We start from the raw sequence: 26,184 nt of genomic DNA on the forward strand, positions 1-26,184 counted from the left end.
TAGTGGTTATCAAGGAGCACAAGACTGCAGTTATCATAGATGTGACAATCCCAGCAGACAGCAAAATAGAGAAGTACCAGGAACTTGAGAAAAAACTGGAGCAGAAGTGGAAGCCAAAGGGCAAAGTGGTTCCTGTGATAATAGGAGCATTAGCAGCTGTAACCCCTAAACTGAAAGAGTGACTCCAGCAGATTCCATCACATCATCCAAAAAAGCAGTGCAGTCCAGGAAAAAGCAAATTTGCGAACCCTCAAACTCCCAGGCCTGATAGAAGACCTGAGCTTGAGAAACACACACATGGCATACAACTAAACCCTGAATTGGGACCTCCTGTATCAATAAATGCGTACATTCTCTGTAAACTTCTAACTTCAGTAATTTTAAATAAAATGATGAATTCCGAAGCTTTACTTAAATTTCTGTACCTACAAGTTTCTTCACTACACGAATAGGCGTTAAACCAATCGCCTGTTTTCTAACTCGTCTCAGTGCCTCTCCCTTTACCTAGACCTGAATGTCACTCTTGAATCTTGGCCTAAGATCATTCAGACAGCCAACTGATTCAAACCATTTCCTACTTCTAACAACACAAGAGTACGTCTGCCCAGACATGTCAAGAAATAACACCGTACTGAAAACGGAAACAGGATTTAGAGTTACAATACAACACAAACTTGAGTTTCCAGCAGCATCAATTTTTTTCCCCTACAATTTCTTTTCTTTGTCATCTGTCTACACAGTTGAACAGTCACCGGCACACCCACAGACAGACGGATAAAGCAGACGCCATGTAATCCGTGGAATGCAGAGAGACGACATGGATGGTAGGAAGCGTGTTTGTGTGTAGGCAAGGGAGATGACGAGCTGCTGTTGCAACCGCCCCCACCTCATGCTCTTTCATTCACGGGTCAACCTTGAGAAGGTCTAACAATTAACAATTTATCTGTTTGCTTTGTTTGACACCTTTCACAGTATTCAGTCACGACTTAAACCGAATCCACTGTCAACCACTGTCACGGTCCTTTAGGGGTTATAATCTACACGGCTCCTGAGAGTGGATACGGACAATACTATAATCTCATTTGTTGTATCCAGTTCTTCATCTTTCTGATCCACCGTTGTCAAGGTTTATAACTGGTGACAATTGGAAAGGTCATCTCAAAGTCCCTGTTGCTAAATGATATAGCAGACTAGCAAAGGGGGCTAGAGAGAGCAATAAGTAGGTGTAGCTATGGCAGCCCTTTTTTGTCTATCTAGGACTAAAAAAAAGTCAATGTAACAATTAATAAAACCATAAATTTGGATGGGATCTGACTTTAAGCCAACTAATTTGCATTCATTGGCTAGAGGAGGACAAGACCTTTGGCTTGAAATTCACAACACTGACAGCATGTTTAGTATTAAATTTTATCTTCTGTAATCTCTCACAGGTGGCTGGGCGTGAGGCTAAAAGGTAACGGGGGTAAGAGAGTGTTCTTACGTATGGGCTGCGCAGTGGTGGGGCTTGGCAGCGGGAAGTCCTCTGTGAAGTTCACATTGCACATGTCACTGCCACAGCAGCAGAAGTGGTAAGTCCCATTCTGTATCTGTGGAGGCAAGTTGGTAACCACACAGCGGTCATCTCGGCATGCCTGGTTGTCGCCTAGGTGAGTCCAGCAACCTGAAGAAGGGTAAAAAAAAAACCCAAAAACGTTGGAGAAACCCCCCCAAAAACGTATTAACCTCTCAGATTTGAAATAACAGTTATTGAATGCGACAGCACAATTGGGTCAGATATAGTGAAAGTAAAAACTGATTTTCCTGTTAAGTTTGACCATTTTATGGACAAACTATGCTTTTACTGTTTCACTAAATAAAAAGCATCTTAAAAACATGATTATAGATAAAAGAAAAACTGTGATTTTATGAAACAGATAACAAAGTTCTGTGTCTATTACATACTGTATACTTTTGACTACGCCCTTGGATGAAGGCATTTCACAATGTGTACGTGCAAAGGAGTGCTGAAGTGGACATTCAAAATAGCTCTTTTTGAGTCTATTCTAGGAAACCATTTCAATGTCAAAATTGAGCTTACAGCTCTTTTCAACTCTTTCAGATAACTTGAAACATTCATATGAATTTTCAAGTAGTGTGGTAGAGGTCAGCTTCTGTCACAAAGAATTTTTCCAGCCAAGATTGAGACACAAATGAAATATGCGTAAGGAGCCTTTTATTTCACTTTTTCTTAAATAATCTTTCAGTCTAATATGTCACAAAACAGATAAAGATTCAAACATTTGTCTCTCCAACAGACCAACACCCCCAATTATTTAATTTACTATAATGTAAAGGAAAGCAGCAGATTATGACTTTTAAAGGGCCTGCAACAAGAAGATTTCTGCGTATGAACCATTAACATTTTTATTTACATCTTGAGCAAATGATTTGAACGGTTGATGATGACTGAAAAAACAAAAATGGAGGATTTGTAATTTTTCTTACTGCATTCTGGTTAAAATTGTGTCCCAATTTATGGGTTTTTGAAACAATTTATGGAGGAAATGTCTTTAAAATGCAAATGAAAACATTGGGCACCGCATGACGTTGAATACTAAAAATACTGTGACAAATAATACAATATAAATACAAGTCTCTCAGGTTTGTATTCGACCCACCCTTCTGTCTTCCTTTATGTGTTGTTTGAGGATGTAACCTTTCTGAACATCCAAGCGACAGCTTTATATGTCAACGATGAATTCATTCTTCTCCGCATTTAAAGCATATCGAACACAGATGTTTTGTCTTCTGGTTTTTGTGGCCCTAAAATGTAGTCAATGGCTCCATATTGTAGTGACTTATACATTTGCCCAGCAAGTGAAGAGTTGCTGGTTTGATTCCAACGACTCGTTGTGACTGTGTCAGAAAGGGAATTAGGCATAAAACCTAAATTAAACATATAAAGCTACCTGCTGTACCAAACCCTTGTAGCAAGTCAGCATTTAAAACTCACAAACAACACATGCTCTCCTCACCTGCATGAGTAAAGCAGGACAGCATGTGTTTTTATGCATCCACTACATTAGTGAATCTCCTCTGTGGTTTTCCTGCTTTCCTCTAGCCTGGCAGATCCATACGTACTTTTCTAGTATATGATGCTAAAAATCAAGTTGTAGGTGTATTATGAGCTGAACTGTTGCTAAGCCACAACGTACGGAGTACTTTCCACACAGGTCTATACACAACAATTTTACTGAGTAATTAAAAACTGATGATATTAATTTTCTGTCAGTCCACTACTTTAATAATTACACAGTTTCATGCCGAGAACCTGGAATGATTAAACATTCAACTGACATATACTAAGATTGATCAAGGATTGTGAAAATAACTAGCACCTGGTTTTCCCACTAGTGACAGCATATTTGTTGCAGTCACAAAGATTGTTTGAGCCAGAAAGGTTCTAAGCTTTTTGGTGACTTTTCACAATCTAACAAATAAAAATTGTGAATCACAGTGAAAATACCTTGCTTGACCAGGCGCACTTCTCCTGGAGGAGTTTTCTCCCACAGCCCAAAACAGTGGCTGCCTTTGGCACATCGGATAGTGGTGTTCTCTGGGGAGACCCGGCCTTCACCCCCCGCCACTCGTTCCACCTCCCATTGCTGCTGCTGGTCTGTGAAGGCACATTCCCTCACCTCACCCTGCGCCGCTGTGAAGAGACAGAGAGCAAAGATGTATGTTATGTAAAAGAAAAGAAAAAAGAAAATTATTATTTTATATACATTTAGAGAGAGAGATATTTTGTGTGTGTGTGTGTGTGTGTGTGTATGTGTGTGTGTGTGTGTGTGTGTGTTTACGTGTGTGTTCAAGGAGCTATAGAGGTAGGCACTGGAAGGATCCATATATATATATATATATATATATATTTATTTTATTTATTTATTTTTTTAAGTCTTCCCACAAAGACAACTGCTTCTCTCAAGCAGAAGATCAATACAAATACCAATTTCAACTCTAGCCTGAAGGACATAACACATTCACATACAGAGGAGTATGTGAGGAGTGGAGCCAAAGGGTTCCAAATGGCACCAATTAAAAAACATCAATAAAAAGATGAGTAATAAAAGCAGTGTCTAGAAGACCAGACTTTAAGCAGCTCAGTGTGCATGGTTAAGTTCCAACCTTGTTCCTAAATAATGAAACAATTTTATAGGTAGATATACATAAAATCAGAATAAACCTTGAATCTAGTGTAATATTGTTGATTTTTGTGTAAGAAGTCAGAATGTGTCCGTTCTCCTTTTTTAATGTGCAGTGAATGTCTGGAAAACTGTGTGCCATGCCAGCAAGAAATGTGTGCACAGGATGCTTCCGTGGGTAATTTCAGATAAGGGAGACATAATATGCTACTTAGTTTCCTTTACTCCCAGCTCCTCCCTTTCCTGCAACTGAGGGTGTGGGGGGCTGAAAACTGTTTAAAGGGGCGGAGAAAGGAAAGTGGCTGTGCTCAGCCCAAGGTCAAGCTAGCTTGTGTGGGCAGAGGGTGACATGATGGAGTGGTAGCTCTGCTGGGCATGAAGCCAACTCTCCTCCGCTGCTCCCATCATCTGATAAAGCTATCAACCCTGGTCTACTGTGGGCCTCGGCGACCCTCAACCTGTGGGCTCCCCACTGCCTTCTGTTCTGTGGGTTGCATGCTGTGTAGAGCGGGAAAGGAGTTCAAACTCATGGTTATAACTATGTTGAAGAATTTTCATTTTCATGAGGAAATGGCTGACGGCTCTGCCAGGGTTAGCCGGTAAAATTCTAGCAGGGTGTTGCATTCTGATTACTAAATGGTACACACACTAACGTCTTATCATATATATGGCTTCATATTGTTTATATCCCACCAAGCTTAAATATGACAAATAAATGCTGCACGGTTGACAATGGGCACAGAAAGTCTTCTGATGCAACTGTGTTTTCATTTTTCTTTACTTTGAAGATTTGAAAAATAACTGATCTCTCAAGTCACATTTTTTCTTATTGAATAACGTCGGTGAAATCTCAGTGTCTGAATAGAGCTTTTGTGTGTTTCTTACATTTTCTCCCTGTTGAAAATATTTCGCAATTCCAAGGTGTTTTAATATTGAAAGAGGTAGACAAACACTTTTTCTGACCAAGAACTTGGAAATCAGGTATACTATTTAAAATACTTTTTAGAAAGGATCCTCAATACAAAACACTTCAAAATAACTTCTATAAAAGACTGTTCTACTGTTCATGGCAAAAGAAATGATCCTGCCCAACATTTGTTCCGACAGTGAGTCAGCAAACTTTTTGCCAAAACCTCCACTTCAAGCATGATTGTTCAATTGCAGCACAGCCCCCACGACTGACTTTGGCAGCTATTTGAAGCGTTGAATTTATCCACATGTTGCAGCAGAAAGTACCGAGAGCAGCATGTTAGGAGGAAGGCAGCAGCTCCAGTGCTTCCTCATCACATCTTGCAGAGGATGTGCTCAGAAACAGTATTAAACCGTAGGTCACCCACGTTTAAGCAGTGTATTTTTATGCTACAGGCTTTCTTTTCGAGAGTACGGCATGACTGAAACATAACCATTGTGAAATCTTTTGACAAAACTGATTACTATGGGCTGTGTATTAGTTGTGCCATACCCAGTATTGTGAACACATGGATAGCAGAGACCCTCCCAGCTTCTCACTGGGACTCCTCTGACCATAATTTAATTTGAAAACGACAGCTATTATTGCACCTCTTCACTGTCTTTTACTCATATCTCACACCGCTTTTGTTTATAAATACAAGATTGCTGTCCACCATATGCATATGGTGATGTATTTTCAACCTCTTATTTATCATTTATAATTTTCATTGGCCTTTTCCCTTTTTACATTTAATAGCCACTTCTAAAAAGGCGGAAGGCTAAACATGTATAGATTTCATCAGCAATCATCTTTTCTTTTGTCATTTTCTATCATTTTTCAGCACTCAAATTCAGCAATAAGACTGGTATAGATGGTGGAAGTCAGAACAACTCTAGTACAAAGAGGAGAAACATAAAGGGACAACAGAAGGAAGTGCAGAGCCTGTGACAACACCCACAAACAGTTAAACACTCTCGTATGCCTGGCTTGGTAGAAATAAAATAAAAATAGTAGTGTATACTAAAATTATTTATTAATACTTCTATTAGTATTTAAAGTCATGACATGAACCCTGTTCATAAAGCTTAATCTACAAGAGCGTTGGGGTATAAAAACAAATAAAAGCCCTCATCCTGTCAAGCAACGTGCCCACAGTCCCCCAATCCCTTCACTCCCACCCAATCTAAACCCATGATTGCCTGTTTGGCTAAAATATCATTATACCACACTGACTGACCTGCAACACATTCAATAGTTTCATTCTGTTTGTGTGGCTGCACATAACAAGCATGCACAAGATTAACAGAGAACACGGGTCACACGGCAACTTCTTTAGCATCTATTCACATCTAAATCTTTACAGGAAAAGACATTCATCGTCTGAAATGTATTTATTGAATTTAGTAGCTCAATATACAAAGGTAGCCTGAGAAGGAAGACAGTGGAGCATGGAATGAAGCCAAGTGACCCAGGCTTTGCTCATTTGCAGTCTGAGCCATGGGAACAGTCCAGTAATCACTTTTCATTGGATTGCCTGCAACTCTACTTGACTTGAGTTCTGTGTTTTTTGGTTTTTTCTTTCTGCATTTATGATTGGTCATGGAAGGCTCTGTACCTGGGTGCTTGCTATATAATCTTGGCTTTCACTGTTGTATTAAATTGTGGGTCAGAGTATGCAGGCAAGGCCAGTGGACCGAGGAGGAGAGAGGGGAGGAGAGAGGGGGTAGTCATATCAGAAGGCTTCGGAGTAGTTTACTGCTCTGTGCCTCTTCACTGGATGGTGGCGGGCACTGCTGAGTGTTTACCCATGGCCCAGTTATTTGCTAATCTCTCTCCACCTCCCCCAGCTGGCCTTCAGTGCACCCTCCCACTCCTGTGGACTACCCCCTTCCCCTACTAAAAAAACAACAGCGATCTAATCTGGCTCTCTCTCCCTCTCTCAGTGCTGCCAAGGCCCATAGCACCAATGCAAGAGACGGCAGTCTGAGACTTGATTAAAAGTCACCCAGTGCATGGATGTGTTGGCTGTTTTTTCTCCACACATTCAAGATTAGAGACGCAGGGTGGAAAAGGAAAGGAGGGAAAAAAACAGCGCAGGGTTTTTTGACTAAAGGCTGAAATGTGCTTGGTGCATCACGCACACACCATCATCTCTGCTGGCACGCGATCACGGTCTACTCCAGGATGCGAGATGTGCTCTCTTGCTTTGCTTTTTATGTGGAGCTGAAAGTATGCTGCACATAGAGATTTTAAACAGAGCTGATTCTGACTCAAAAAAATATATTCCAACACCTGTACTACTAAAACACACTCATTTCCTTCTAGTGTTTACGTTTTCATTTCGCATCTCGACACAACACAAATATGCTGAAAATGCAGAGGGGCATTATCTTTGCCCAGGAGCACGGTGTTTTCAGTGTCACAAGAGCTCAAGCTGCTGCACGCCGACAGCCATTAAAACACTAGTGTCTCTAAATTATATTGTTATTTGGGTGCATGCTTGCTGCTGAGGTACGATGGACAGGAATTTAAGGTATTTGCTGACACTCCCAATTTTTCAAGTCCCCTGGCTGAGTTTTAAGATGCTGGAGATGGGGGGTGAGGAGAGTGGGCTTTAATCTGTCCCATCTGTTGCCTCAGGGACTGCCCCCCCCCCCCCCAAACAAAAAACAAAAAACAAAAAAACACCACCACCACCACTCAGTCTGTATCTGTCTGGGTCTGGTACAGTTATGCTAATCCTGTGGCTTGTACTGCCCCTCAAAGCTTAAAGGCCTTCGTTACGGACCACCATGTATTTATACTAAAACCCAACCCCCCACCCTCTTTCTATATTTAAAACTTTCTCAAATATTTCATGAAAACACCGATGAGAACTAGACCGAAGAGGTGTTTATTATCATTTTGCGCGTATAGGATAATCTCAGATTTATGGATAAGCTCTCATTTTAGGCTGTGTCTGAATTTAGTCTGTGTTTATAACACCATTATTTTCTCGTTGAATAAATGAACAAGTACAGGCTTGACGGGCTACATAATAGCTTGACTGGTTGATTTCCCCTACACATCCACCCACTCTACCAGAGGACTGTGGCTGTCTGATATGGTGGATTTTTCACCTGTTCTCTAAGATCTAACACGTGCTGTAATGTTCTGCACAACTAAAATCTCAGCTCAATAAAAAGATCTGAAACAATTAGGTCACAGAAAGAATGGAAGCCAATGACTCTGGTAGTTAATTTATTATGCTGCTACCATGCAAAGAGCGGACAGTCATCACTAGTTTAAGCTATCATCAGTCATATTTTCTGCCATTTTGAAATATATTTGGCACTGTATTTTAAAGTGGTTTGAACTCAGGGCTGATAAAGAATGTTATATGCATATGTTCTTGGTTTCCTGAGTTGCCCTTTACTGTGATTTGCATCAGTGCTGTACCAGCTAAATGGTATTGTGATAACTAGTTTAGAAACTACAAAATGTTTTTGTTTTTTTTTGTTTTTCCCACCGGCATCAATTATTCCTATCAACACTGTTTTGCAGAGAGGTGGTCTCTGGTTAGCGCTGGGTAGCTAGCAGAGATGTTCCAAATGTAAGTAGCAAATAAAGTATCAAAAACACTAGATTCCTCTCTACTCAAGTTGGAACAGCATAATTGATCCACCTCTATGATGACAAGCATTCCCAGTGTCCTACTTACAACTAAAATGTTTGAATAACACACTTCTAGAGAATCCTTAGGCTAAGCTAAGGTTGTCATCGAGAGGCCTGCTACCACAGCCATGCTACAATCTATCTCTACAAATCAAATAATTGGCTATAAATCAAGTGACTAATAGCTTAGGACTAGCTAATGTCCTTTGTTATCCTAGGGGCTAAAGGTAGCAAGATAATACCCAATAACAGTAGTTGGAAAACAATTCAACTAATATATTTAAGACATACTCTTTAGTTGAAAAAAATAAAATAAAATAAATAAAGGAAGACTAAAAATAATAAAGAAGTGGAAACAACACTCAATCTCACAGTAAATAAAGGTAAGTTATGATACCATCACTGTCATTTGTATTATCTGGGGGTTTTTTCATGTAAGAAAAGGCAGTGCACATGAATGACTAAGACCACTTAAGCCATCATGTGACAGGCTTCGTCTGTAGTCCCAGCCAGGTAACTTCATTAACTTTTTACCTCACAAAAATGCTGAATGCTTGTTGGAAATGTAAAGAATGTTTCATGCTTTTGAATTTCCGACTTAAAAAACTGAAGGTAATGCATCAATTATCCATCAGGTTAATTAATACTGCCATCAATAATACAGCAACCATGCTTTGGAAAGTGTGATATTCCATATAAAAAAAAAGTCAAGGTGAACAAAATCAAGATTTTATACAGGTTTTAAAACATTACTACCAGCTGAATTCCAATATTAATCCAATATCAAGTGCTTTATCTGATCACCTGGCCTGCTTCATTTCTGCTGCTTTTTTCCCTTACTTTTGTTAAATGCACATCTGGTCAGTGCACATCTTTCAGTCATTATGCAAATGTACTGTTTATAAGATTGGGGAAACCTGCAGTCAGCTGAGACTGAAGAAGCCACTTGGATGAGTGACGAAACGTTTCTCCCACAAAACGCTACGTCCAGATGAACAGAATCAACTTTTGGAGATTTACTTTCCTGGATGATTGAGAATGCATCAAGACATCTGGTCTAACTTCCTACCAAATGTTAATTTTATGGAACATAATAACTGCACTTCATTCTGTTGCAGCTATCACTGTAAGTCAATGTGGGCATGAGGAATACTGACGTCTGAGGATTTAAAACCTACAAAGAGGAGGATACGCATTTGCAGCAAATTCCACATAAGTGGCAGTTAACAGATTGCCTTCTTTTTAAAGCTTCTGTTCATGTAAGTACGCACAAACCCAAGCAGAACTGTTAATCCACACACTGAACAACACTTTTTGCACACTCTAGATGTATTTTCTGTACTGGTCAAGGAAAATGCCTCGTACTAATCATAGGCTGTCACTCTGAGTTACCATCTCAAGGTTGCACCTTTTGTTTTCTAAAGCATCCGCTAATTTCTCCTTTTTGCCAAATCAGAAGCATGTTAAACACTGCTCTATTGTATCTCTTGCTGCTTTTACCTCCGCCCAGAACTTAAACCAGTGGTACTGGAAGAGAGACACATTGATTTTTTTCAGCTAATAGAGTACAACGCTGGCTGTATTAGAGATCAAATGGCCTCCCACCTCCTGCCCATTCCAGCATCCATTGGTCTGTTTCTATCTGCAGTCAGTATCACATCTTAAAAAATAATGACGAGGACCAACCAAAATATCATGGAATCAAAGTGAGGCCAGTGCTTTTATGTTCTCCAGCCTAAGCTTCTAATTTGCACTGGTCCAGTTATGTAAATATTATTTCTGCTTCTACGTGGCTGATATTTTAGCATTTTATGAGTGACTGTCCTCCTGTTTACTATCCTTCTGCTTCTCAGGATGTACGGCATCACATCCTGAGAGCTTAATGCACACTCAGCAGTGTAGGGTGAGGGCCAAGTGGACACAGCTTGGTAATTTGAGCTTGTGGGCTTTGGGTAATTTTTTCACACTGCTGACACTGAGTAAAGACATATATATTATATTAGTGTGCATCATAATAAGCCACTATTTGGATTACTAATTCTCTCAAATAGCTTTCAAAGAACAAAAGATAAGCAGAAACTATTTTTGACAACATTTAACTGTCCTAAAAATATTTGATAGGTGCAGCCTGTAACTCAGGGAAAGTTCTCTCTGTGCCATCTTCGCCACCTCTCTGCCACCAAGACAAATTCCTCAAATTTTATTGAGAGTGATATTTAAATAACTCTGATCCATCCTCTTCTACATGTTTTCCAATACAATTACAATACAATACAATTTTATTTATATAGCACATTTAAAAACCACAGGCATGCCAAAGTGCTTCACAAAATGAGTTAAGAGCAAAACTTGCATTTTAAAAGAATGAGCAAATCAAAGGATCCACAGCAGTTTGCACCTGGCTAAAAGAATTCCATGGCCTACAATGTGGGCCAGGATGCACATCTAACAACCACACCACAGTCCAACAGGAGTCTGTAATCTTGAGCCACTAACTTCACTTTCTGTTGAGCCACTGATGTGGCGGCCAAGCTGACAGCTTCAAGAGATCTGCTGTGGCCTTGCAAGGCTAGAGAGGGGCGACCAGGCTAGGGAACAGTAGGTCTGTCAACGCCACAGTATGGGGCCCTCGAGACAATGTAGGTTTGGGCAAGCGGAGCAAATGAGCAGGCCTTTTATTCTATAGTATATTGGTGCTACTATAATCCTCTTTGGACCCCCAAATCTCCAGCTTACCTGGTAGAAGACTAAGTTTTTGGCTGTGGTAAAAAAAATTAATATTTTTTAAATTGTCGCACAGGTTTTCAGCATGAATATGCTACAAGTTGGGCCTTACTTGGAAAGAATTCTCTGTAAATAAAAGCCCTGTTACAAAGAAAGCCTGTGGTCGCACTGCAGGTATGGTGTGCAAGTTCGTGCCATGTTTGAAACGGTTTCTACACGACATATTGGAGCAGCAGGCATACACCTACACCCACACCCACATACTGACGAGTCACCAGGGACAGTCAGCGAAAGGACGACCCAGGCCCAGCTGCAAACAGGTTAAACACATGGCAGCAGAGGGAATTCAGAAATGAACAGAGGTAACAGAAAAGTCATGAAAAGGGGACAAGGGGAGGAGGAAAAAAAAAAAAAAAAAGCAAGACGTTGAGTCAGAGAGATGACTAACACTTCTGCCAGATATACAGCCCTGTGCTGCTTCTCATCTTCATCGTTCCAAGGATGACCTCAAGATCGGTGCACTGGGATGTGTCTGCTTTGCATTCATGAAGCAACAGCATAGAGAGCAAGCAGTTTGTCTTCTTTCTCTCTTTGCAGTCATTACAGCAACAAAGTCTGACTGCTGTCCTAATTAATTTTGCACAGTCCAACGATTTGGATTTATTGGTCGTTTACACCACACATACACACATAAGCGTCAATTGTGTTGATTACTGAGGTAATATGTCAATCTTCTGACAGTCGGCGCAAGTAAGCCACAGTCATAAAGGTAAGGTATATTATAATGATATCAAATGACATCACCACAATTTACATTTTGCTTTTTGTTTGTCTTTTAAAGCACCTCTGTAAATTATTTTAGCCACAACCTGAAAGGCTCTCTCTTCAAGAAATGTTTGTCTATTGAATCATGCTTTTTCTCCACTAGATAGCTACAAACCCCAGTCAATAGGTCTCACAATAGGTTAAAAAAGCAGACTTCAATGTCATGTTATAAATGATATAAATGATAAAACCACCTTGTCTGTTAAATACAACTCTAAATGCAAATAGGGACACCATCCGCAGGCAGCTTTAAAATATGAACACAGTCACACAGTGTATTCCAATTTTGCTAACTGCATTCTTATACTTTCCTATGCAACAGCAGTTTTAAATGTGGGTTTCTGATAATAACCTGTCTATGAATGAATGGAGGAGCCTAGGCAATAACACACACTCACAGAAATAATAATACATTATTAAGAAGCACACACATTCACACCCACGCACTGGGATGGGCAAACCATGCAACACAAGCCCCCCTATTTTCAAACACGGTGCCAGAGCCTGAGCACAATCTTGAACTTCACCTAAAGCACCCATCTTTTAAAATACCTTCCCACACATTCCACCTGCTCCCTCTTCTCTCCTCCTTTCCCCGCATACACTGCTCCACTATCTCTGTGCAGCTCTGCTACTATCTTATCACACTCAAGGTCTCACAGAAGCCTGGCTTCAGCCCAAAGTCTTGAACAGGGGGCACAACTTGGCAGACAATGGCTGCAGTATGTTTGGCAGTGTTTTTCCAAGCACTTTTGTACACCCAATGATTAAAATAACCAAGGGGTGAATTTGCTGCTGTGCTTAAGAGAAGATATCTATGATGTTTTATTAAATTCAATGATATGAGTGCCATAGAAGACTCCAGAAAAGACCTAACCAGACAACAAGATGCGGGAGAAGAAAAAACAAACAGATGAGGCAGACGCACACAAACACAAGGAGCAAAAAATGTCTTTCGGAATTTTTTTTTAACCACAGCCAAAACACGCACACACACACACTCACATAAATAAATAAATAAATAAAATTAACAAAAAACGAAAATCGTTTTATATTCAAACATCTGCACCATGGCGAATGTATAGAAAGAAGGAGAAACCAACGGGAAAGCATTAAATATTAATGAGGAGCACATTTTCTCTCAAACCAAAAATCAATTTACCAGTAACACACTCACCAGCCACTGAAGTCAGGAAAATCGCCAAGCAAATTCCAAATTCAGCAAGCGACTTTATCGTGATTCGGCCCACAGCCATGACAGTGTTGACTGACTTTGGTCTCGTAGTTAGAGGTCCACCGAGTTTTCTTTTTACTTCTTCTGTAGTTCCCACTTTGTTTTCAGACCCTCTCCCTCACGTCATAACTTGAACTACTCTCACGGACATGGAATAATACATCGAGCAATTGTGCAAAAAAAAGTAACGCTGTTAGGTTGGGCTCGGTGATTTGTTCACGATCGTTAAGTGCAAATGAAAGTTAAGTTAGTCCCGTTTCCGACCCCAGCACAGCCTGGACAGACGAGCCGAGCGGCTAACTTGTTTGGCGGATCTGCCATCCACAACTAGCCAGCGAGGAACGTCCATATCTGCTAGCTAACATGCTAGCTGCCAGGGGTTACTGTCTGGTACTACAAAACTTAGGGTAAAGAGGGTAAATACCACGAAAAAACAGGCACTCAGTTCTTTCGTCTAGATTTCAAACCACTCTCAGCTTTAACCCTTTATAAAAATGTCCAGTCGTCGACACTTACAGCTATAAATTCAGCATTTAAAGATTAGCCACTTAGCCCGGATAGGTCGCAAGCTGACTGTTCCCGAAGCTAACCGACGCTAGCTTAATTCCAAGCCAGTTACTTCTCTGTCCCGTCTCATTTCTCGCGCTTCCTTACAGAAGAAAACAAAATTCATAAATCAGTGGCGCCTATACTGAGCTTTTCTGGTGTGCGGTACACCGCGACTACTCCTCCGGCGCTGACAGATGGCGGAGGGAGGAGATGGATATCTCTCGTTCTGAACTGGGCGGCTGGGAACGCCTCGTTTGCAGGCTTGTCTGGACCGCTCGTCTCCGGTATCAGGTTGCTGTGGGTTCGTGTTGGGGGTGGAGGACAGAATTCCACCGCGGGAGGGGTGAGCCAGCGCCACTGTGCTGCAGACTATGGATACAACACCCTGAATCATGTGCTGCATTCAGGCTGTAGATGGAACTGTCGAAACGTTAATTACTGTAAACACCGGCCTGACGTTAACATCCTATACCTATGGAAAAGCTCTCGAAAAATAGTCGCCATTGTTATACGCCAACGTTATTACACGGTTATAGTACAAAGCGATAGGTATTGATAAAAACAAATAAATAACTGCTGTTTGTTAAAAGATGATAACAGTCAAACATGCTCAAATATAATGTATTATTCCTGCATTTACCTACTTATACTTAGAATTTTCTAATTGTCATTTAAGGCATCATTTGTTATTCATTCATTAGTGTTACTTTACTGCCTCTGTGTGGTGAATACAACATTATAAGTGTTAAAGTACACTGTAATTATTCCAGCAGGTGGCAACGTTAGCCCGTGCCTATGACAAACCGGTGTGTGGTTTTCCCTCATATAATCTCAAAAATTAAATTTTCCTATATATATTTTCCTATATAGTCCTTTTATGAATATATAAAACAAATAACCATAACTGCAATGGAAAACACTGAAGCTTTTAATATTGGAAAGAGACAGAAAACACTTAAACCTCACATAATCTATACCACGGAAAAACATTAGAACTTTTCCCGTTTCAAGGGTAGTTAATTTCGGCCAGAGCTCAACTCAAGGGCTCTGATTCCCGAGGCTCCCTTTTCACAGCGGGTAGCTCGTCGTGTTTAATTTTGTAGAGTTTTACGAATTTCCTTCCTGACTCAAGTCCACAGGCTATATGTATTTCCCACTGGAATCGAACCACCTGACAGCAGCTTTCACTATCGTACGAGGAAACAATTACACTATGCAGTCACAGAACTTGGCCAGATAGGAACATGATGGCTGAAAAAGCTCTGTCCTAATGATTAAAGGAGGCGTGTCTGTTTGCGAAAGGGACCTCAGCTGCCGGGACGAGACACCGCAGGATTTTGGATGTTGCTCTCTGGTCGCTGTTGACTGGGGACGCAATCGCCAGGTATCCTGGGCTACACTGTCCGCTATGATCGAGCTAGCGTTAAGTTTACGAAAAGCATGACGACAGAATAAAACTGCACGATTCTGCGCTTAGGCACGTCGGACATCCCGGAGCGCAGAGTATCTGCGTTTTGCAGCGACAGCTTGTAGACAACCTCGCACACCGTGTGCTCGTCGCGGGATATGTCTGTCTGATGAAAGGTGGGCTATACTATGGCTGCTGCGCCACTGGAGGCGAGGAAGTTTACCCGGGGTCTCAACAAACCGGGAACCGCCGCAGAGCTGAGGCAGAGCGTCTCCGAGGCTGTCAGGACGTCAGTGTTGATGGTAAGAGAAAGGCTCACACAAGTGAATGAACATATTTGACCCACTGTGTATCATGCAGTGTACCTTTGGAGTAGTTTGCTTCGTTCTTGCTACAGAGGAGAATTTGTTTGGTGCAAAGTTCAGTGCCTTGCTCAAAGGCAGTACTTCTAAAGCATGGCGTGTTTTACTGTATCAAAAACATCCACAACTTTTTGTTGTTTTGTTGTTATGTTCAAACTGCCAATTTCTGGTGCATATACTTACACTCTCCACGACCTACTGTTTTCCCGAAGAGGTTGCCAGGTAACTGAAACATACACCAGCTCTAACGTAATGAAGGCTAAACACACCCATCCATACACATCTTGGTACATTCTGTCATCTGACCCGCACAGTTTCATCTTTTAACTAGACAATGACCAAACAGCCACACAATGACAAAGGTAACAAAATATGCCTGTCTTATTTACAGTATGAAGGAAGATTATTCTGCACTTGTGTGCTCTGTGGCACATGTAATAGTAAAAGAAACAAATAAAAAATGTATCATTCTTGACCAGCTCATCAGGATAGTTAAAAACACTGCAGTGGGGGTTTTCACATGCAACTATGTCTATGTAAAGAGTGGAAACAAGGAGAAATAAAACAGCTCTGTTTAAGAGTAACGTGATCCACCGGCGCCTGTAAAGCTCACAAATTGTTGCATGACTGTCATGTCATAAATTCTTGTCATTGTCAGACTCAGAAAACAGGGCACCCAACCAAGGACTGTCCAACACATAAACCCTTAAACCATAAAATCTTTTGTTTTTAAAGCATGGATTAGATTAATATTTATGTCATATTTTAAATGTTAAGCTTCAAAGATATTGGTAGGCTGAGTTTACTACCTTTACCTCACCCTTGCTTTAATTTATTATATTAAGCTAACTGACTTGTCATTTAGACTTCTGTCAAGCCCTTATATCTTGTTTTCTGTTTCTCTCTTTGCAAATTTAAATATTAAATAAAAGTTAAGATGAATAACTACATACATGTAGATATCTAAATTTAGTAATATCCTTCTACGATTTTTCACAGGTAAAAATAGGATAAGTGAAAATAGTTAGCAGAAGCCAGGATAACTTGAGATATCTTTTCAGTTGTTAATTTAAGTTAAAAACTCTGGTCCAGCAAAAATGAAGTTGGCTGGTGTTGGACTGTGGTTGCTTGGTGGTTTAATCAACAAGGATACAGGATTGAGAAAAACACAGGAAGTGTTTGGTAGACGGGCATGGGCTGCTGTACATACAGCTCTTCAACTTACATAAAAACAATCCATTATGTAGTGTTAGTCTTCATTTCTGTTATGTCACAGTAGACTATTAATTCTGTCTTAGGCCAGTGTGTGGCGTCGCATAATGGATACTGAATCAAATCTCTGGGTTGTGTTTAAAAATGGATGAGATGATGGCTATTTTTAAACTTGCCCTCTTTCTCTTCCGTAATGTGGTGTCACATTAAGCACCCGCGGTGCCATCAATTATGAATACCTGTAGATGCAATAAATCGTCTAAATTCAAGAGTGAGGCCAGTTCTGGGAACAAGTGCTCATACACACGCTGTAGTTACTGCAGGCGTGGTTGGCTCTCAGCTATACCTTAGTAAACAAAGTGGAGGCCAAGCAGTAGAGCACTAAGGGCAGCCTATGGCATTTTAATAATGACTTCCAACTGTGGGAAATGTTTACTTAGACATTTTATACATCATTCTGCCATTTCCCTGCCTTGCCTTTGCCCACTTTTTCATACTCATGCCCAGTTAAATTCTGTCTTTGTCTTTTAATATTTTAGGTTCTTTGTTAATGAGCCTGAATAACCTCGTGGCCCCTGTACATGTCTGAAAGTGAGAGACGCTAACCATATAATGTGCATCCTGATACCTTAATATCACCTCCCATTTTCAGTGGAACCGTGGAACTCCACTTAAGAGTCAATTCCACTCCAGAGGATTTGGTCTGATTAGAGCATTAAAAAACTGGCAGAGATAAGCTGCAGATTTGCAGATGCTTTAGCACTGCTGACCTATATCTGTGACATGATACAGGGGCTGTGATGGTGCCGGGCATTTGGTTGTCTGCTGGTTTTTGTGGTCCTGAGTTGCTGTGACTGATCGCTGAGCCTAGGCCTTTTCAAACGATGTGGTTTCCATGCTTTCTTTATTTAGGCTACCTCATGCTCTGTGTCATTACCACCCTTACAGTGGAGTAAACACCGTGGTCAGTCTGGTGTAGAGGAGACTGCAGGAGAAACATTATTTCTTTTTTATTCGTTGTAAGAAAACAACCAAAGTCAGCATCACTGTAATCTGAAATTCCAACATCATGACATGATTTTGACATTTTGCCAACTAAACCAAACCAGACAGGCCACTGATCCTTTTAATGCCTGCAGGCTCACAAATGAAGAAGCTGCTTCTTGTTTGAACGCCACGTCATGTTTTTTGGATTGTCTCTGCATGTTTTTGCCGTGTTTTTATTTCTGCTGCATGGCCTGTAGCTGTAATTTAAGTGAGTGTATAGGAGAGGCTTCGAATTGTTGCAAAATGTTTTGTGTGTTTTGAGGCTGCTGTTTTGTTCATTGGAGGTTTTTTGCCTCAGATTTGGCAGGAAGCATTTATTGCATTTCAACTGAAGAGTCTTTTGCAGAGCTCAACAAATCTTAATTATTCTGTGAACAAGTGAAACAAGACTAAGATACTCCCAAATTAAGATTTCTTCTTTGTTTAGCCAGATTTTCCTGCCATCGTGATTGGCAAAGCCATAAAACACATTGTAGAGCTAAACATGATAATTACTCATGAAAAGTTTTATCTTTTATATGTAAAATTGTAAATAGTTACACTTTATAAGTATGATAATTCATGTAATTTTATGTATTTGTTGTCTGAACTGGATCATTATAAATTGTCTGATGTTGTTGTTAAATTTCTTATTTATTGTTTTTGTCTGACCTGCCAGGTCGAGACACGTAGACTTTTGGCTAACTCTGGCATATGACACTGATGTTCATTAGCATGCACTGTCTCTTTTAAATAAATACTTTCAAATAACCATCATGAAAAAAAAAACCAGTGGCTATTTCAATCAGCTGTGTAGTCACTTGTGTCTGCGAAAAATGGGCAGTGACCAGAAAATATTTTATCTGACCCAGATGACACAATTGCATATCCAGTTCTGTGGAGCATGTGCAAAAATAGGTTTTTTATGTGGAAAACATTCATGGCCTCTTTGGTTGCTTGAGGATCCTGACATGTGAAAGTTGGACAAAAAGCGATACAATTAGAAAACTTGAAGCCTACTTAGATTGAAACAAAAAACAGCAACAGTGTGCTAATTTTAAAGCTACTAAAACTCTATCCGAACATGTTGGGTTTTTTTTTGGTTTTTTTTATTTTTTAAATAAAAACGCTCTTCTGCAGGGTTCATGTGGACCCTGTTTCACTCTGTCAATACCTGCAGGCCCTCAATACCCAAATCACGGTGGAGTGCATTCATTACTTTTAGCCTAAATTTAGGTCCATGATGAAACTTTTGGCCTCTGTGCCTGAGATGAAGAGAGGAAGCACAGTAACACTCAAAGAACAATGGGAACATGATCTGAGCCCTTCACATTTCAATGAGACTGTCCTTGGACCCATAGCTGGACTGGTCATTGGGCATACTGGGCATTTGTCCGGTGGGCCGATGGTAATTTTTCGTTTTTATGGGCTGATTTTTTTTGTTGTTGTTTTTTTCCCCGTAACGGTGTAAACAATGAAAGGTGGCGGATTGGCCAGATGCTGGCAGATGTGTAAAAATAACTCAATTGTTTGGTGGTGGCTATGGCGGAGCTTCCACAGATTCAGTAAAATTAGAAAGTGGTGGAGGCCAGCAGGTGGATGAGGGAAAGGGGAGGCAGCTGCTGCTACTTCAATCATGAAACTGATCAATGATCAGCTGATCGGCTTTTCTGTCACAAGTCCCATCTGTCTTGTTTGTTTATCGCCCACTTTGCGCCAGAAAGAGGAAACCAGCGGCAGCAGCACGTTTAAGCTTGATCAGCTGTTGTTAGAATTGATTTAATATTACTTTCTAGTATCAGCTGATGTTTGCTGGAGCCACAGCTGTAAAAGCTGCTGGTCATGATATCGGTTTGGATATCTGGTGAGAGGGAAACATGAAGATGAAACCAGGAGATGTCCTTACTGAATCATCAGAGCTGAACAGGTGATGGAGAAACAGGTTGACATGTCATTAAGGTGACATGAATTAGTTGAAGGGAAGTTATGAACTGTTTCTGAGAGACAAATAACGCCAGGATCCTTTTTTACTTAGCTGACATCTGGTAACTGTGCAGGGGCGGCTCTAGCAAAGTTTTGCCAGGGGGGCAGGTAGGGCATTAACAGGGAAAGGGGGGCACAAAGAAATACTTTTCTTTCTTATTCTCATTTAAAACGTCTAGCTTTTAACAAATAGGCACTTAACGGCAATATTTCTGCCCGTGTTACGGCAAAATGCCAGTGTAACGAAATCCGCTGGCTCTGATTGGCTGAGCCCAGAATGCCTACAATGCCCACAATGCCTTCCGAATCATGTGACAACCCCCTTGGCTTTCGTACTTGCGCTTCGCTATTCCACTTGAGTGAGGTATTGTTGTTGTTTTTTTTTTTTGCCTGTCCCGTTTGGCTCTTTTGCCATCAGAATTATTGTCTAAAGGCGAAGAAAGATGCCCAACGGATTTACTTTACCAAATGGACCATCCCAGCCTTGCCGTAATGGTCTATTTGATTCACCTTTTATTGTTTATTTTATTTTCACTTGCTGAATACGGGACAGACTTGACTGGGGGAAAGAAAGGGGAGAAAGAAAGAGGGAAAGGAAAACAGCTGAGAAGAGGGACGGGGAAAAAGGGCAAAAAACAAAAACCAACAGAATAAGTAGACAAAAAATACATATATCGATCACCTGGATCACCTGTTGAGAAAGAAAAAAGAAAACAAGCAGAAGAAAACGAGAGTAATAGAATAAACAACATCACAATGATATATGGGAATATGACAGTAAATATTAAATATTAAACATTATTGTGCAGCACGTAAGATTGACAGCGCACAGTGTGCTTTGAGGTAAGAGCCAAAAAGGATGTAGTTTGTGTGTGTGATCACCCGTGTGTACACCTGTGAGCATGAACGCGCTTGTTTTTAAAAGGTTCCTTCATGTAATGATCTGCTAGAGGGTGTGGGGGGCCACTGCCCCGTCCTCCGGGGCATGAAGCAGGTATGGAGGAGATCAAAACTCCAGACATCCAGAGGCCCCCAGAACACAAGAGACCAAGGAAGACCAACAGAGGGGCAGCCGCGCCACTATCCCAGAAAGAGCTGAGGAGAGTCCCAGATGAGGGGTCATTCAGCAGCCGCGGAGCAGAAGCCAGGGGAGGTTGCAGTGACGTGCCCGTGAGCTCCGCCGGCAGCGACGTATTGTTGTTGCAGTTAGCAATTATCCTATAGCCTATCGTTCACTCAAAAGGTGCGATGGGTGCTTCGACTTCCGAAAATTTTCAACTTACGAAAGACCCTCGGGAACGAATTAATTTCGTAAGTCGGGGTTCCACTGTACTGTATATGATGCCAGTATTTTCCCACATTTTCTAGATACTGTACCAGTACTGTGTAAAATGCCATCAAAAAGTCAATTAAGTTTTATTCTTTCTCACCTGTCTTTCTGTCTCCTTTCACTTTTTAAAGGTTGCCATGTTAGAAAAAATATTTTGCCCTGCCATGATGTTAATTGATGTGGTAAATAAATAGTTTATGAAAATATCACTAAATCTGTCATTTATTATTTTTAATATTCAGTAATGGTCATGTGTCACCTGTAGTCTTCTCTGTCTTAATGTCAGGTTTCCACCATATGTTGTAGATAGTTCAGGAGGTTAACTCGACCAAGCAGTCTTTGGGTTTCTGCTAAGTACTGTTTAGAATACCAGAATAGGGAGGATGGTATAGGTTTAAGTTTATTAGAGTGATACATATATACCAACAAGACAGTGTACATCACTGTCACAACGACGTTTGTTTTCATTCAAAGGCTTTATGGTTTTTCCTATAATACCTGGTGGGCCGGTCTGTAGTCAAAATGCCCGGGCTGATTTTTTTGTCCCAGTCCAGCCCTGCTTGGACCCATATCCTCAACTAACTTAAAAGTACCTGTGTTTTATTGTTTGTATTCATTTAACGAGAGCCATATCATGGATGGATAATCATATAATATCCTTATTATTTTGTACCGTATTTACCATATTATCTTCCTGATTTTGCCTGTCAGCCTATAGTCTTACCCCATTAAAATGGAAAAATTCCATTCCTCTTTTCATCCTAGGTGGTTAAGAGATGCTGTGTGTAATTGAACTAAATAAATCAAATCAAACCACATTAGTGAAACCATTCTTTTGCTTGCTCACACTGGGCAGTGTTACAGTGTTTGGGCAAAGCTTTTAGTGACCATATATCTGGAGCTTTTTTGTTGTTTTGTTTTGTTTCATAGAAAGATTTTTCAGAATGTACTCTGGTTAGAAGTGTCTCCTGGCTTTTTCCAGCAAGTTATCGGGGTTGTTGCACTGTTAGTATCAGCCTCTGGGAGGCAGCATTGGTCCATGTCTCCTGGCATTACAGGCTTCAAGTTACTTTAGAATAAAGACTTATTCAAGGATGTGCACATGAGAAAAGCATAATGTTTGCTTTGCTGACTGAGGGCGATTTTCCTATTTTTGTTTTGCAGTCTGCTTTAAAACACATGGAAAAAGATAAAAAAAATCTTTGTATTTATTGAATGCTTTTTGAGGTTCAGCTGGTTAAAAAGGGAAAGACAAATTAATATATACATGCAGGTGATTGTCCTTACTTCTAAAGGGAGCTTTCAAAAGTGAAAACAGAATGCCTGTTGTGAGTGATTTGAGAATTTAGTAGCAAAAATATCCTGCAGAATAGAGAATTAATGTCAACTGTGGAGCTCTGCTGTGCAGGTCTAAAGACCATTTTATCGTTTTTCAGTTCATTATTTTGTTTAGTTTTTGCTCTATAGCTTTATAGAATTTAATGCTCATAGATGTTATTTTCCACCACAGCTGACTGTTTTCAATTCAGTCCGAATGTATTTATATAGCAGGATTATAAAGCAGTGTGTAACCCACATAAAAAAACTGCATCTATAACTAAACCGAAATCTTAAATTCCAACCGGAGCGTGTCCGTGAAGGCATCGCGATGCGTCATGACGCACGCCACGCCGCGAGTCTGGGAACAACGATCCCCTCAATGTGCTTGAAGTAGAAATGAAACGGTAAATGTATAAAGGCTGATTACACCATTGAGGCCGGCTCTCAAAAACTGACATAACTAACATAAACTAATGGAAATCTTACTAATAAGACAACCAATAACTACAATAACTGCTGTTACAGCAGTTATTTATTTTGGGAAAAAAGGGACACTAAAACTAAAAATCAGTTTAAGGGGGTCACATTTGTGCTGCCTCTGGCTATAACAGTGGGTTGAACCAGCTTTCACCTGACTCAAACAGATAGACCTTATTTTTAAAGTGCTTTACAAACACAAACATTATGGCTAACAGCTGGATTTTCCTGTGTCAGTGCAGTTAGCTAAACAACGTACAACCACTTACTGCTTCAGAAAGTAGACAGTATAGCCTTGATTTTAACATAAAACTTATTGTTGCAGCACAAAAGTGGTCCCCTTAAACAGATTTTTTTAGTTTACTCTCTTTATATTTCCCTGAGTTATTGGTTCTGTTGCTAGTTTAAGTCTATTGACAGCGACCAACCAATCGGTGACGTAAGGTTCCATACTGACAGAAGATGGTGCTAAACACGTCTTTAAAACTTTAAGTACTTATTTCTTAAATCCAGCTTCACAGACAGAGTTACCTCTATGTCAGTTTTTGAGATCAGGCCTCAATGGTGTAAATTAGCCTTTACATTTACTTGAAGGTAGATCATTACCAGGCCAATGCTGGCTTGTCCTTGGAGATCCTAAGATTTCCAAGGTGTACAGTAGACCTAGAAACTCCTTTTGTAGGAATAAAGTTGAGGTTCCAGTAACCGACACTACTATATGAGATTCTCTCAAAAGTCTTAACTGTATGTGTGTATTTTTACAATTATCCTCATGCATACACTAGTTTAATAGAAAAAAAATTGATTGCAGTACACGTGAATTTATTTAAATAACTTCATTCAGCAGCGCCAGGACCCTTACTGGATACTGGGCAGAGTTCGAACTTGTGACTCCGGCTTCAAAGGTGTGTACTCTTACTACTACACTATCCAGCTGCCATAAATAATTTGTGTCAGAAGTGGGATTCGAACCCATGTCTCCAGGGGAGACTGCGACATCCTGACAATTATGTATATCTCCTATCAGAATCAGATGCGTTACCCATGTGTTACCCATTGTGCTACATCATCCACTTAAAAGTAGGTGAGTATGTCAACCACTGATCAAATATTTACACCAGCAACCACAGAGAAGATGAAGAATATACATTTAAATTGTTGTAAATAAACACACCTGTATATTTTATAGCTTGTTCTATGACGCAGTAGGACAGCGACCAGTAAATAACAGTAAAAGTAATACCAGGCAAGTGTTAGTGGCCATGTGACTGCCACACAAGATCAAGGGAAGTTAAGTCATTCCTTTTAAGACTAAATGACATCAAAGATTACTGCATCTGCTGTAATTCCAGTGTGAGTGGGAAAAAGAATATCAAGCGAGAGGGGGAAAGAGAAAGAGTAAAACGTTGTTTGCAGCAGGTGATTTATGTGTGGGTGAGTCTGTGTTTGCATTTTTGTTAGTAGTAGTCTGCTTGTACTGTTGACAAAGCATGCAGAGTCAGATAAATGACTAAGCTGCATGACTGTAGGTTGGGGGCGGGGGGGCTGCTGAGAGAGCGAGAAGGAGTGGGTGGGGCGGGGGAGTGACAAGAATGAGTGAGATACGAGGTTGACGAAAGGGGAGAGAGAGGGAGAAGGAAAGAGCAACTGAGCATCCTCATCCCCAAAGAACGAAGAAGAGGCTGTTAGTCAACGCCCTGCTCTGACTGAAAGAGCAGCTCAGCAGCCTCATGCCGTTCATCCCCACTGAGCAGCAAACAGAAGGATGAGATTTGCTGGATTTGCTTTTCAAAATGGTGAATGTGTTTCAAATGGAATGATTGGGAATCCTTGTAAGCTACGGGGGATCATCTGATACCTGTCAGTTCATCTGCAACAGGACTTTGTGGGAAAGAGGTCAAGTTTGAGAGACAAAGTTGGGGCTGCTGTATCTGTGTCGCAAAAATTCAGCTTTTCCTGCATGGTGCCTGTGAGCATCTGTGAGCACCATGGGATGCACCACCAGCGTGGTTCTCTTGGAGGTGCTGCGTTCCATCCTTGAGAGGAACTGTGGCTACATCAAGGGGGAGGTGGAGCTGGTGGTTCTGGAGGAGCAAGTGGAAATATCAAGTCTAAGGGGATCTCAACTGTGGATTCCCACCAGCACACTGGTAACTACCACTAAATATTAGTCTTGTGTTTAGGTATATTTTCCAAGAAGTCAGTAACACGGTCAGCATATTAACCATCATCAAATAAAAAGCAAATTGATAGTTAAACTGCACTTAATACTTATGTATCAGTAACTAATAACAACACGATAATTAATGTTTACTAATTGGTTAATAACTGGCCAGTAAATAATCTGTCCAGTGTAGTTGGGTGAAAAATGTTTGATCTGCTGAATTTTAAGTTTGCTCACTTACAAAGAAATAAACAGTCTAATTTTTTATGATAGTTTCATTTTAATGGACAGGAACAGAATATCAACCAAAACCCTGAAAAAAACCCCACATTGCCAAAGAGCTCTCAAAGGATGTCAGGGACAAGATTATAGACAAGCACAAGGCTGGAATTCTGGAATTTGGCTACAAGACCATCAGAAAAAAAGTGTGATGAAAAGATCACAGCTGTTGGTGCAATTATTTGAAAATGGGAATGGAATCAAAATAGCCATCATTTGATGATCATGAGAAAGGTGGTGCATTAGCCCAAAACTATAACATTACTAAGTGCTAAGGATTAAGGACGACATCACTGCATTGAGAGGCCAGTGGATGCGGCCATTTACTGTGAAATCTTGGACGATTACTTCCGTTCCTCAACTAGGACACTGAAGATGGGTCATTGATGTGTCGTCCAGCATGATAATGACCCAAAACATACCACCAATGCAATCTTTCTACAACAGAAGTCAAATATTCTCCAGAAAGTTCTTCCCGTATCTGTTGCAGAGGTTCCCATAAAT

General features: G+C 40.5%; 2 protein-coding genes across 8 annotated transcripts in view; one reads left to right on the forward strand and one right to left on the reverse strand.

Moving 5' to 3' along the window:
* LOC134620461 (bone morphogenetic protein receptor type-2-like) overlaps positions 1-14,440 on the reverse strand; it is a 44,351-nt gene extending 29,911 nt beyond the window's left edge. The window contains exons 1-3 of the mRNA XM_063466627.1: positions 13,514-14,440; positions 3,506-3,691; positions 1,481-1,660 (exon numbers count right to left, since the gene is read on the reverse strand). Of these exons, the coding sequence (XP_063322697.1) occupies positions 1,481-1,660; positions 3,506-3,691; positions 13,514-13,592 (445 nt within the window). The 5' untranslated portion in view covers positions 13,593-14,440. The remainder of the gene's footprint in view (positions 1-1,480; positions 1,661-3,505; positions 3,692-13,513) is intronic.
* A 1,001-nt stretch (positions 14,441-15,441) lies between these two features.
* LOC134621062 (dedicator of cytokinesis protein 9-like) overlaps positions 15,442-26,184 on the forward strand; it is a 124,574-nt gene continuing 113,831 nt past the window's right edge. For 4 of the 7 annotated variants that reach the window (XM_063467469.1, XM_063467474.1, XM_063467470.1 and 1 more), the window contains exon 1: positions 24,919-25,387. In XM_063467469.1, coding sequence (XP_063323539.1) covers positions 25,226-25,387 — 162 coding nt within the window. In that variant the 5' untranslated portion in view covers positions 24,919-25,225. Of the gene's footprint in view, positions 15,830-24,915; positions 25,388-26,184 lie in introns of those variants that run through there. The other 3 variants (XM_063467472.1, XM_063467477.1, XM_063467475.1) reach the window with 2 other exon arrangements.

The sequence above is a fragment of the Pelmatolapia mariae genome, linkage group LG23 (assembly GCF_036321145.2).
Source record: "Pelmatolapia mariae isolate MD_Pm_ZW linkage group LG23, Pm_UMD_F_2, whole genome shotgun sequence".
Taxonomy (NCBI): Eukaryota; Metazoa; Chordata; class Actinopteri; order Cichliformes; family Cichlidae; genus Pelmatolapia; species Pelmatolapia mariae.